This window comes from Aotus nancymaae, unplaced genomic scaffold, assembly GCF_030222135.1.
Source record: "Aotus nancymaae isolate 86718 unplaced genomic scaffold, 86718_ANA_hifiasm-v0.15.2.pri h1tg000032l_0, whole genome shotgun sequence".
NCBI classification, from domain to species: Eukaryota; Metazoa; Chordata; class Mammalia; order Primates; family Aotidae; genus Aotus; species Aotus nancymaae.
The window spans coordinates 11,862,113-11,875,723 of record NW_026988445.1 but is presented as its reverse complement, the minus strand read 5'-3'; the positions used below and the strand labels follow the sequence as shown (position 1 = coordinate 11,875,723).

The following is a 13,611-nucleotide window of genomic DNA, read 5'->3' as shown; positions in this document are numbered from 1 at the left end:
AAGATCATAGTTTTTGTACCAGGTCAAAATGGATTGAAAGGGAAATTAACTGTTTCTCGAACTTGTGGTAGATAACTATTTAGTGATAACAATTAACGGATATATAATTTATGCAGTTCTGTAACATGCCCTGCCAGGAGGCAGTGAGAGGCTGATGTGTGAATGTAGGCAGAGCAACAGGTAACTAGGGTACAAGGCCGCCAGCTCCAGTCCTCTCGGTCAGGTTGCTGAACCCTGTGCCTGAAGCACTTTGCCAAGCTGATATTTTGTTTTTTATTTTTTATTTTTTTTTTGAAATGGAGTTTCATTCTGTTGCCAGGGTGGAGTGAAGTGGCGTGGTCTCTGGTTCACTGTAACCTCCACCTCCCGGGTTCAAGCAATTCTCCTGCCTCAGCCTCATGAGTAGCTGGGACTACAGGCGCATACCACCACGCCTGGCTAATTTTTGTATTTTTTAGTAGAGATAGTGTTTCACCATGTTGGCCAGGCTGGTTTCAAACTCCTGACCTTAGGTGATCCACCCACCTCAGCCTCCCAAAGTGCTGGGATTACAGGCGTGAGCCACCGCACCCGACCCTGCCAGGGTGATATTTTACAATAAGAAAAGCTTAATGGACCAAGTACAGTAGCCCACACCTATAATCCCAGCACTTTGGGAGGCCAAGGCAGGCAGATCGCTTGAAGTCAGGACTTTGAGATCAGTCTAGGCAACATTGTGAAACCCCATCTCTACAAAAAATACAAAATTGGCTGAATGTGGTTGTGGATACCTGTAGTCCCAGCTACCCAGGAGGCTTATGTGGGAGGATGGCTTGAGCCCAGGAGGTGGAGGTTGCAGTGAGCTGAGATTATGCTACTGTACTTCAGCCTGGATGACAGAGCCAGACCCTATCTCAAAAAAAAAAGAAAAGCTTAATGGCTTGTATTTATTCACTTTTGCGTGTGTTTCTTCTTCTTTTTTTTTTTTTGAGACCAGGTCTTGAACTGTCATCGAGGCTGGATTGCAGTGGCACAATCTCGGTTCACTGTAGCCTCCACCTCCCAGGTTCCAGTGATTCTCCTGCCTCAGCCTCCTGAGTAGGTGGGATTACAGACACACACCACCATACCCGGCTAATTTTTGTTTTAGTAGAGATGGGGTTTCTCCATGTTGGCCAGGCTGGTCTTGAACTCCGGACCTCAGGTGATCCACCCACCTTGGCCTCCCAAAGTGCTGGGATTACAGGCGTGAGCCACCACGCCCACCCATGTTTCTTCTAAAAATAGTTATTTCACAATATAATATTTGCTACACATGAAAGAATATATGCAATGTATATGTAAGTTATGAATCAGAATAATAAGCAAATACTCATAAACTTACCATCTAACTGTCATACATTTTACATAGTTAAAAATTATTGGGTGGCAGCAGAAGAAAAAAAAAACTGTTTTGACTGGGTACGGTGGTTTATGTCTGTAATCCCAACATTTTGGGAGGCTGGGGCAGGAGGATTGCTTGAGGCCCGGAGTTGGAGACAAGCCTGGGCAACATAGTAAGACCTCATTGCTAAAAAAAAAAAAAAAAAAATTAGGTCAGTCAAGGTAGCTCACCCCTATAATCCCAGCTCTTTGAGAGGCTGAGGCAGGCAGGTCACCTGAGGCCAGGAGTTTGAGACCAGCCTGGCCAAACCCCGTCTCTACTAAAAATACAAAAATTAGCCAGGTGTGGTGGCACATACCTGTAGTCCCAGCTACTCAGGAGGCTGAGGCAGGAGAATCGCTAGAGCCTGGAAGGCAGAGGTTGCAGTGAGCTGAGATCACACCACTCCACTCTGGAGCGAGACTGTCTCAAGAAAAAAATTTAGCGAGGCATGGTGGCATGTAGTTCCAGCTCCTCAGGAGGCTGAGGTGGAAGGATCTCTTGCGCCCAGGAGGTCAAATCTCTTGTGGTTGTTCACTGCACTCCTGCCTGGGCAACAGAGTAAGACGCTAGGCAGGGGAGAGGGTAAGCTGTTTTGTTTGCCTCTGCAATTTGTTGCTAAAAATATTATTAAACATAATGTATGTATGCAAGGTACCGGGTTAAGTGTTAAAATTCTGGGTTGGCAAGGCTGGGCACAGTAATCCCAGCGGTAATCCCTCCCAAAGTGCTTGTAATCCCAGCACTTTGGGAGGCTGAGATGGGCAGATCACCTGAAGTCAGGAGTTCAAGACTAGCCTGGCCAACATGGTGAAACCCCATCTCTACTAAAAATACCAAAAATTTGCCATCGGTAATGGAGGGCACCTGTAATACCAGCTACTCAGGAGGCTGAGACAGGAGGATCACTTGTACCTGGGAGGTGGAGGTTGCAGTGAGCTGAGATCACGCCATTGCACTCTAGCCTAGGCAACAAGAGCGGAACTCCGTCTCAAAAAAAAAAAAATCTGGGTTGGCTTTTTTCTCTACATCTAGTCTCATGAGAAACTCTAAGAGTCCTAAGTTACATACTTGTCATTGCTAATGTCTCTTGAAATGAGCTGAAGGGGAATTGGCACCAAAATCAAGATTAAGTGTTAGATTAAGAAAGAAAATACTGAGCTTAGAGGGCTTTGTGGTTTTATTACAGAGCAGGTTACTGCTCCTTCTCTTCTGGCCAGGTTGAGTATTATTTCTCCCGTCCTAGCTAGCCTCACACCAAAACTAAGCATTGCTTAAGTATTTGCCATATTTAATCTGGCAAAGGAAATGTGTTTCTTCACATTTGGAAAGATTGAGGTGCTAGTTTTTACTGTTGTTGATGGTGTTTAGTTTTTGCTGCAGCTGCACACAAATTCCTCAGATTTCATGAGCATAAATTGTTGTCTTTAGCTTTCTCAAGTTTGGAATCTGCTTCTTAGCCTCATTTCTCAAAATTGAAATTTGTATAAATCTTTATATATATATATATATATATATATATTACTTTAAGTTCTGAAGTACATGTGCAGATCTTGCAGGATTATTATTGCATAGGTACACATATGCCATGGTGGTTTGCTGCTTCCATTCCCCCATCACCTACATCAGGCATTTCTCCCAGTGTTTCTCTCCCCAACCTCCCCACCCAAATTTGTATAAATCTTAACAGCTCTGGTCTGGAAGTCAGTTATACTTTTTTTTTTTGAGACGCTCTGTCACACAGACTGGAGTGCAGTGGTATAATCTTGGCCCACTGCAACCTCTGCCTCCCGAGTTCAAGCGATTCTCCTGCCTCAGCCTCCTGAGTAGCTGGGATTACAGGCACGCACCACCATACTCAGCTAATTTTTGTATTTTTAGTAGAGACAGGGTTTTACCATGTTGATCAGGCTGGTGTCAAACTCCTGACCTCGTGATCCACCCACCTCAGCCTCCCAAAGTGCTGGGATTATAGGCGTGAGCCACTGTGCCCAGCCAAACAGCCATTATTATTAAGAACCTATTATGTAGTTGAATGTGGTCTTGTCTTTATTTTTGAGACTCAGTCTCACTCTGTCGCCCAGGCTGGAGTACAGTGGCATGATCTCTGCTCACTACAACCTCTACCTCCAGGGTTCAAGCAATTATAGTGCCTCAGCCTCCGGAGTAGCTCAGACTACAGGTGCACACCATAATGCCAGACTGATTTTTCTATTGTAGTAGAGATAGGGTTTCACCATGTTGCCGAAGTTGGTCTCAAACTCCTGACCTCAGGTGATCCGCCCACTTTGGCCTCCCAAAGTGCCGGGATTACAGGCATGAGCCACCACGCCCAGCATGGTCTTTAAAGTTCTAGTGAAAAATCATTTTTCTCTCTTACTTAGAATGGTACCAAACCACCACTGGATGCAGACGTAAATTTGGAAGCAATTGCTGGTGACCTTCGCTGTGATTGCTATACGTAAGTGGTTAAAGTCAGTTCACTCTCTGGGGTTGATTTTTCTCACTATAAAATGAGGGAGAATGATGCTCACCTCAGCAGATTGTTGGGAGGATTAAATGAATTATCCTGTGAAGCATATGAAGTGTCTGGCATCTCCCTTATTAGAGAAGAGACTGCACATTTGTAGGCTCTGAAGGAATTCCTGGGAACAGGGGAGTCCTTTCATATGTTGACTCTTGGTAGTTAACCTACCCTAACCAGCATTGCTGTCCTTTACAAATTGTGCTGGTGCTTCAGCATGTAAAAGAGACTAATCTACAAGTGCCACATTTTCCAGCCCTCAGGATGCATTTTCACAGCACACCTTTTCACCTCCACAAGCCTGTAGTAACTTCAGGAAATCTGACATTTCTGCCTTCAGCCTTCCTATGTTTGTGGTTGTTGTAGTTCGTTTTTCTTCATGTTTTGAAGTAAATTTGTTTGCTAACTTTCCCAATTTGGGGACATAGAGGGAAGAAATGAAACTCAGTTTAACTAACAGAGACAATGCCCCCTCCAGTTTTTTTTTTTTTTTTTTTTCCAGACAGGGTTTCCCTCTTTCGCCTAGGCTGGAGTGCTGTGGCATGATCATGGCTCACTATAGCCTCCACTTCCTGGGCTCAAGCAATCCTCTGACCTCAGCCTCCCAGACAGTTGGGAGTACAGGTGCACACAACCATGCCCAGCCAATTTTTTAAATTTTTAAAAAATTATTATGTTTTTTAAACAGACCCAATGTTTTGTAGTTATGGGGTCTTGCCATATGGTGGGGGGAGTATCAGCCAAGGCAGGCAGAACTTTAGACTTCCTGGGTCTGGGCTTGCACATGGAGGCCTGACAGTCAGGAATTGGAGACCAGCCTGGCCAATATAGTGAAACCTTGTCTCTACTAAAAATACAAAAATTAGCCAGACGTGGTAGCGCATGTCTGTAATCCCAGCTACTGGGGAGACTGAGACAGGGGAATTTCTTGCACCTAGGAGGTGGAGGTTGCAGTGATCCGAGGTTGTGTCACTGCACTCCAGACTGAGCAGCAGAGCGAGACTCCATCAAAAAAAATTAAAATTAAAATTAAAATTAAATAAATAAATGATCTTACTACTTAGGGGACTACTACTTGAGTAGTTTACTGCTTTAAGGGCGGGAGCAGTGGCTCACACCTGTAATCGCAGCTGTTTGGGAGGCTGAGGCAGGCAGATTGAGGTCAGAAGTTCAAGACCAGCCTGGGCAACATAGTAAGACCCTGTCTCTAAAACAAAACAAAAATACAGCTTTAAGTGCTCAAATCTGAAAAGATTTTCAGTGAGTAACAAAGGTGACTTTGGTGGCAGAACTTGCCCTGGGCTAAGTATTTTGGATATACCAAGTAGGCTGTCTATCTATAAAGGGGTTAGGGCTAAAGTTAAATGGCGTACGTTTTGGATTTTCATGCCACTGTGATTTTCATCTCACTAGTCTGAGAGACACTACGCTACTACAGTCTTTAGCTATCTGTTTGCGTTAGTTAATATTGTCTGCACCAATGTTAGATTTCAGAATAGGGGAAGGAATGAACACCCCAGCATGTATGTGATTATTAAATAATGTTATAACCCTAACATTTAGCCAACAAAACACCAGATTCAGTTAAAAATTTAAGCTCTGTGGGTCTTTACTTTTATATAGTATGTGTCTGAGGCAGGAGAATCACTCAAACCTGGGACATGGAGGTTGCAGTGAGCCAAGATGGCACCACTGTGTTCCAGCCTAGATGACAGAGCAAGACTCCATCTCAAAAAAAAAATGTATATAGTATGTGGATTATCAACATTATATAGTAAGTTTAATATCCAGAAATGTAGTTTTTTTTTTTTTCTACAATCATTTGAAGCAAATTGGAAAGGTCAGAAATGAAGTTATTTTAAAAAGTTTTTTATTTTCATCTTTTCTTTCCAAGACTTATGACATAGAAATGAGGTCTTTATCACCAGATTCAAACTCTTTCTCAAAACATCTCTAAGAGTCCTGTTAGAGCTGTCATGTAGTGAAACGCCAGTCAGCATGAGTCTTTCACTGAACTCAGAACTGTGCTGACTGAGCATATTATTATATGAAATAATTAAATAAATGAAGGACTGTTTGTATTTGTCATATTTTAAGTAACTTGTGATGTGTTCATTCAGTTTTAACTTGAATCAGGTGCATTAAAGACTTTCCAGGGTTTGTATTTTTCCCTTTGGAACTTGGGTTTTTTTTGAGACAGGGTCTAACTCTGTCACCCAGGCTCACTGCAGCCTATGCCTCCCGGGCTCAAGTGTCTCAGCCTCCCAAAGTGCTGGAATTACAAGCATAAGCCACTACGCCCAGCCCATAAATGACTTTTTAATAAGCTTACTTTAGACATTATGTAATACATGAATATGCTTGTCAGCACTTTAGCCCTTTATGCATTGTATTGTTTCCTCCAGAATTTCCTTTTTTTTTTTTTTTTTAATTGGGACAGAGTCTCACGCTGTCACCCAGGCTGGAGTGCAGTAGTGCAATCTTGGCTTACTGCAACCTCTACCTCCTGGGCTCACGTGATCCTCCTACCTGAGCCTCCTGAGTGCCAGGGACTACAGGCGCATGCCGCCACGCTCAGCTAATTTTTTTGTATTTTTTACAGATATGGCATATCGCCATATTGCTGAGACTGGTCTCAAACTCCTATTCAAGTGATCCACCCACCTCGGCCTCCCAAGGTGCTGGAATTGCAGGCGTGAGCCACTGAACTTGGCCTAGAAGTATCATACGTATGAGCTAAAAGCTCTTTCCTATTGATCATAATCAATTTATCTCATCTTTATTGGTCACTTTCTTTCCTGATTATTTCATATATGACTTTTATGAAAATTGTTGTCCAGCTTTTTTCTGGGCTTTTGCGGTATTTAAGAAGAAGTAAATAACTATTCTTTTATTGTAGGGGTGCAGATCTCTCTGCTTTGGTACGAGAAGCTTCTATCTGTGCCCTGAGACAGGAAATGGCAAGACAGAAGAGTGGAAATGAAAAAGGTACAATTCTCCAGAATCTCTCACTTTTAATTATGGTACTTCACCATTGCCCTGGAAAATAACCAGTTTCTAGTGTCTATTATCTATGATATTAAAGCTAATGTTTTTTAATGAGACTGTTAGAAGCTGTTCTGAAATATGTAACCTCTGTTGCTGACAATTATAATAATAGTAAAGTTATTTAGTGCCTCTCTAATAAACAGTACTATACCTATAGGTAAATGGATCCATTCACTGTCTTCATTCTGAGTTTGGGCTGTTTATCAATTTTGGAAAACCTTATTCTTTTGCTAAGGTGATATCTACTTGCCTGTTAAAATGTGGCCTGAATTGGAGAGCTTAGAAAATAGACAAGAGAAGTGAAAACTAGAATAATTTTCCATATATTGAGACTTTCCTTTCAAAATACAAAATCCATGTATTGTATTATGTGATGCTTTGGGGCCATCTCAACAGCTTTGCACCATCCTTCACATTTGACAGTGTCTTTAATTTTACTGTTTGAGTGCGTATGGGGAAAAAAAATTGTCCACTGGGTGTGGTGGCTCACACCTGTAATCCCAGCACTTTGGAAAGCTGTGGCAGAAGAATTGCTTGAGCCCAGGAGTTTGAGAGCAGCCTGAGCAGCAAACCAAGATCCCCATCCCTACAGAAAAGTGAAAAAATTAGACTGGCATGGTGGTACATGCCAATAGTCCTGACTACTCGGGAGGGTGAGGCAGGAGGATTGCTTGAGCCCAGGAGTTCGAGGCTGCAATGAGCTATGACTGCACCACTGCACTCCAGACTGAGTGACAGAGCAAACCCTGTCTCTATTAAAAAAGAAAGAGGCCAGACGTGGTGGCTCACGCTGTACTTCTCAGCACTTTGGGAGGCCAAGGTGCGTGGATCACCTGAGGTCAGGAGTTCAAGACCAGCCTAACCAACATGGCAAAACTCCATCTCTACTAAAAGTATAAAAATTAGCCAGGTGTGGTAGCATACGCCTGTAATCCCAGCTACTTGGGAGACTGAGGCAGGAGAATCTCTTGAACCCTGGAGGCGGAGGTTGCAGTGAGCTGAGATTGTGCCACTGCACTCCAGCCTCGGTGACAAAGCAAGACTCAGTCTCAAAAAAAAAAAAAAAAAGAGAGAGAAATTTATTAGTGACTTGCATTCCAACAGAAATAGCTTTTGCTTTGCTTGGTTCCTGTGATAATTATTTGATCAGTTGCAGTTTATGGGTATCTCTGTAGTACAACAAAATACCTTTCTTCAAAAAGATTTACTCTGGGCCAGTCATCCTGTCTCACACCTGTAATCCCAGCACTTTGGGAGATCAAGATTGAGATTGCCTGAGCCCAGGAGTTCGAGACCAGCCCAGACAGCATAGGGAGACCCTGTCTCTATTATTTTTAAAAATAATTATTTTTAAATTTTTAATTAAAAAGATTTGCCCTGTCCTCTAAACCTGTACTTTCATCTGAAGTTTTTATATTGATCTTCTTTCATTAAATAGACTTCCCAAAGATGTCTTTTTTAAATTTGTATTGGTTTTCCTTTTTTTCCTCTATTCCCTTTTTTCTTTGGCTGCCAAAATTCTTCTTTTTAATTAATTAATTTATTTTTTTTTATTTATTATTATTTTTTTTTTGTTAAAGATGGAGTTTCTCCATGATGTCCAGGCTGGTCTTGAACTCCTGACCTCAGGTGATCCACCCACTTCGGCCTCCCAAAGTGCTAGGATTACAGGCGTGAGCCACTGCACCCGGCCAAAATTCTTAAAGCTAAATTTGTAGTTTTAGCAGCATAGGCTTAGATTAGATTTGTCAACACATTAGAAAGCCCTTGGGCTTTTTGTTGTTTAACATTCAGTTATCTGAACTTCTGTTATTATATGCTACATTAAATTCCTTTTGGAAGGAGGTGAGTTATAAATAAGAAAAATTAAAATATCTTGTAAAAAAATCATATATTCTATCTGAGAGCTGAATCTGAACACTATCTTGGGGTATGTTTGTTTACTAAAAATTAATGAGCCCCTGTACATGTATTGGAACTGCTAGTAATAATTTTGTTTTGTTTGGAGGGTATTTATTTGTTTGTTTGAGAAGGAATCTCACTCCGTCATCCAGGCTGGAGTGCAGTGGCATGATCTTTGCTCACTGTAACCTCCGCCTTCTAGGTCAAGCGATTCTCCTGCCTCAGCCTTCCGAGTAGCTGGGATTATAGGCATGCACCTGTCCAAATTTTTTCTGGGATTTTGGAATATCTAAGAATAAGTTATTTAGTGCCTCTCTAATAAATCTAATTTTTGTTTTATTTTATTTTATTTTTTGAGATGGAGTTTCGCTCTTGTTGCCCAGGCTGGAGTGTAGTGGCACAATCTTGGCTTACTGCAATCCCTACCTCCCAGGTTCAAGTGATTCTCCTGCCTCAGCCTCCCAGGTAGTTGGGATTACTGGCCTCTGCCACCACGCCTAGCTGATTTTTTTGTAGTTTTAGTAGAGGCAGAGTTTTACCATGTTGGCCAGGCTGGTCTCAAACTCCAGACCTCAAGTGATCTGGTTGCCTCAGCCTCCCAAAGTGCTAGGATTACAGATGTGAACCACTGTGCCCAGCCTAATTTTTGTATTTTTTTAATAGAGACAGGGTTTCGCCATGCTGGCCAGACTGGTCTCAAACTTCTGACCTCAGGTGATGCTCCTGCCTCAGCCTCCCAATATGCTGGAATTACAGGCATGAGCCACTGCACCTGGCCTGGAGGTTGTCTTATAAACATAAATAACAAACCCTGACATCCCTGCTTTGCTACAGCTTACATTTCTACCTCTCTATCCTTTAGGGAATTTTGTTGATATCTTACTGAACCTGAAGTCAGTAATGCCATTCAACTTCCATTTGATACGCTGAACAACATATTTTATTTTATTTTTAGGTGAATATACTATCCTAATATCTGTGTAGAAAGTTTAGTATTTTAAATATAAATTATCATCACATAAGCTATCATATTTACATTCTAAACCAAGTTGTATTTAACATTTAGCTATTTTATTTTATTTATGTAATGGCATAACCTTGCAGAGAATTAAAGCCCCTGTGTTTTTTTTTTGGGACGGAGTCTTGCTCTGTGGCCCAAGCTAGAGTGCAATGGTGTGATCTCGGCTTACTGCAGCCTCCACCTCCCAGGTTCAAGCAATTCTCCTGCCTCAGTCTCCTAAGTAGCTAGGATTACAGACACACACCACCACGCACAGCTAATTTTTGTATTTTTAGTAGAGACACGGTTTTACCATGTTGGTCAGGCTGGTCTCAAACTCCTGACCTTATGAGCCACCATGCCTGGCCTAAAGCCCCCTTCTAATCCAGTGCTGAGATACTACATATATAAAATATTCTGTGATGTTATGGCTCCATAAGATCTCATTGTGTGCTGCATACTCTTAAGCATTAATACTGTGGGATCCTACTTTTCCATTCCCAGTTAAATTCATTTGAATTATCTGAATAATTCTGGTTCTTCTTCATAAACATCACTATTAAGTTAAACAATGCAAAAAAGGCCTACAAAAAGTTACCACCTTATGAGTGGCAGGTCTCTTTGGGTTGTTTTGGATTAAAATCTGATAAACAGAATATATCTGGCTAGAATACTGTTCTGAAAAAGAATATACAGCCCATCGCATCACTAATCTCTTTAGCGTACCCCTTGAGAGCTTAGAAGTCTTTCAAAGGAAGTTAAGTTCTAAGTCAGCGTACCATACTGAGATGTGTATATTTATGCCTTTGCTCCATAGGTGAACTCAAGATTAGTCATAAGCACTTTGAAGAAGCTTTCAAGAAAGTAAGATCATCTATATCAAAAAAGGTAAGAAATGCTGTTAAATATATAGAGAAAGGAAACTAGAGTTTTAGTTGAATTAAACTCTTTTACAGATTGTTTTGTATACTACTTCTACTTCCTAAAAAGAAATTACATGGTTTGTTTTGATCTGAAAACAAGCAAAATAATAGCCTTTGTGAGAATGTTCTTGAGAGATTTTAATTCTATATGTTTCTTAGGGACTGGAACACAGTTTTCCTAACTAGATTCTCTAACAACTATTTATTCAGAGAGAGAATAACCTCTTTTGTCTCCACAATCTCAGAATTTTTAATCATCTAATTCAAGTATTATTTGACCTCCTCTTCCCTTTTTGACAAATGCCTTTGTATTTCTTAGAGCTAGACTGTACCCAAACTAAGCCATAGGGACTTACCATACATTTCAGGGAAATAAAAATATCTTCACCATAGGTAGGAGAAGGGTTAAAAAGAATCACTCTGGAGCTAGGCACAGTGGCTCATGCCTGTAATCTCAGATACTCAGGAGGCTGAGGTGGGAGAATGGCTTGAGCCCAGGATTTCAAGTTCAGCCTGGGCAACATGGTGAGACCCTGTCTCTACGAAAAAATGAAAACTTAGCCAGGCATGGTGGCATACACCTATAGTCTCCCAGCTACTAAGGAGGCTGAGGCAGGAGGATTACTTGAGCCCAGGAGGTTGAGGCTACATTGAGCCATGATCACACCATTGTACTCCAGCCTGGGTTGCAGAGCGAGGCCCTGTCTCAAAAACAAACAAATAAACACAGAAGAAAAAACACACTTCAAATATTTCTTTGGGATAAATACACAGAAGTGGAATTGCTACCCAACTTAAAATGTTAATTTGACCACAGTGAGTTTCTACTACACACCTACCACAAAGAACTAAAATTTAAAAGATTGGCAATACTAATTGGTAGCAAGAATGTGAAACAGTTGGAACTCTCTTTTTTTTTTTTTTTTTGAGACAGAGTTTTGCTCTTGTTGCTCAGGCTGGATTGCAATGGTGCAATCTCAGGTCACCGCAACCTTCACCTCCCGGATTCAAGCGATTCTCCTGCCTCAGCCTCTCAAGTAGCTGGGATTACAAGCATGCGCCACTACACTCAGCTAATTTTTTGTATTTTTAGTAGAGACGGTTTCATCATGTTAGTCAGGCCGGTCTCGAACTCCTGACCTCAGGTGATCTGCCCGCCTCCACCTCCCAAAATGCTGGGATTACAGGGAACTCTTATACATTGTTGCTGAAAATGTAGATACAACCACATTGGAAAACATTCTGGCAGTTTCTTAGGAACGTTAATATAGTGTAAGAAGCTTCTGCTTTCGCCTCTGTTTCCATCTGGATTCAGCATAGGTTAGAATTGTGCTTTCTTCACTAATTAGATAGAAACATAAGAATCTTTTGACCTTATTTTTTAGAAAAACCTCAGTAGACAATTGTGAAAGTCATGGGAGTTTCCTGTGGAAAGGAACATGTGTAATATTTAGATTAGGATTTAGATGCAGGAAAGTAAAGTGTCACCTCTCTTTAATATTGTGTTAGTCAGCAAGAGCTACTATGACAAAGTACCATAGACCAGGTGGCTTAAAAAATGGAAAATGTGCCGGGCGCGGCAGCTCACGCCTGTAATCCCAGCACTTTGAGAGGCTGAGGCGGGTGGATCACGAGGTCAAGAGATCGAGACCATCCTGGTCAACATGGTGAAACCCCGTCTCTACTAAAAATACAAAAATTAGCTGGGCATGGTGGTGCGCACCTGTAGTCCCAGCTACTCGGGAGGCTGAGGCAGGAGAATTGCCTGAACCCAGGAGGCGGAGGTTGCGGTGAGCCGAGATCGCGCCATGGCACTCCAGCCTGGGTAGCAAGAGTGAAACTCCGTCTCAAAAAAAAAAAAAAAAAATGGAAAATGTATTTTCTCACAGTTCTGGAGAGTGTTGGGTAGGGCTGGTTCTTCTAAACCCGTGTTCTCAAGGATGGCTGTCTTCTCCCAGCGGTGCTCTTTCCTTTGTGCATCTGAGCCCTAATCCCTTCTTTTTGTAAGGGCACCAGTCATATTGGATAAGAGCCCACTTGTGTGACCTTGTTTTAATCCAGACTCCTCTATAAAGACCCTCTCTCCAGTTACAATAACATTCTGAGGTTCTGCGGGTGAGGACTGCAGCATGTGAATTTTGGGGGACACCATTCAGCCCATAACAAGCAGTGATGGGCTCTGTATTCTGTGTTCTCCCTCCTCTCAGGATCAAGTCATGTATGAACGTTTGCGGGAGTCCCTCAACCAGTGACATCTCCAGCAACCGGCTTGAAGGAGCCAGCCCATCAAGCTGGCAGAGAACCCTACATGCTCTGAAGGACCCACTTTCAGCTGGACACAGGTGCCATCTCATGTAAGCAATTTGTTTTCAAATTAATGAGGCCAAGCTAAAGCTGAAGATTCTTCCCATCTGGCCAGTCTGGTGTGAAAATGCCTTCTTCCTCTTTAAGAAAAAGGAAAATTTTTAAACTGCTGAAATAAAATAACTGTTACACTTTTCAAATAAAACTTTTACTTTGAACTATTTTGACTGTACACAAAAGTTACAAAGAATTCCTCCCCTGCCCCTCCACAACCATCTGGGAATAAGTGACCAGCTTGGTGCCCCATCATTCCCAAATACTTTCATGTGTATTTCCTACACTTTAAGATACTCTCCTATATAACTTGCCATCAAAGTCAGGAAATTAATACATTGATACCTCACTGCCATCTAATTCTCCTCTGTTTCTCTAGTTGTCCTGATAATGTCCTTTAAAATGGGTCCCTAAACCCCAGGCTACAGACCAGTACCTGTCTGTGGCCTATTAG

General features: G+C 41.9%; 1 protein-coding gene across 3 annotated transcripts in view; it reads left to right on the top strand.

The window, feature by feature from the left end:
• Positions 1 to 13,321, top strand: part of NVL (nuclear VCP like) — a 97,416-nt gene extending 84,095 nt beyond the window's left edge. For all 3 annotated transcript variants that reach the window (XM_021677258.2, XM_021677257.2, XM_021677259.2), the window contains 4 exons: positions 3,787 to 3,863; positions 6,826 to 6,914; positions 10,694 to 10,764; positions 13,007 to 13,321. In XM_021677258.2, the coding sequence (XP_021532933.2) occupies positions 3,787 to 3,863; positions 6,826 to 6,914; positions 10,694 to 10,764; positions 13,007 to 13,051 (282 nt within the window). In that variant the 3' untranslated portion in view covers positions 13,052 to 13,321. The remainder of the gene's footprint in view (positions 1 to 3,786; positions 3,864 to 6,825; positions 6,915 to 10,693; positions 10,765 to 13,006) is intronic.
• Positions 13,322 to 13,611: the final 290 nt, after the last annotated feature.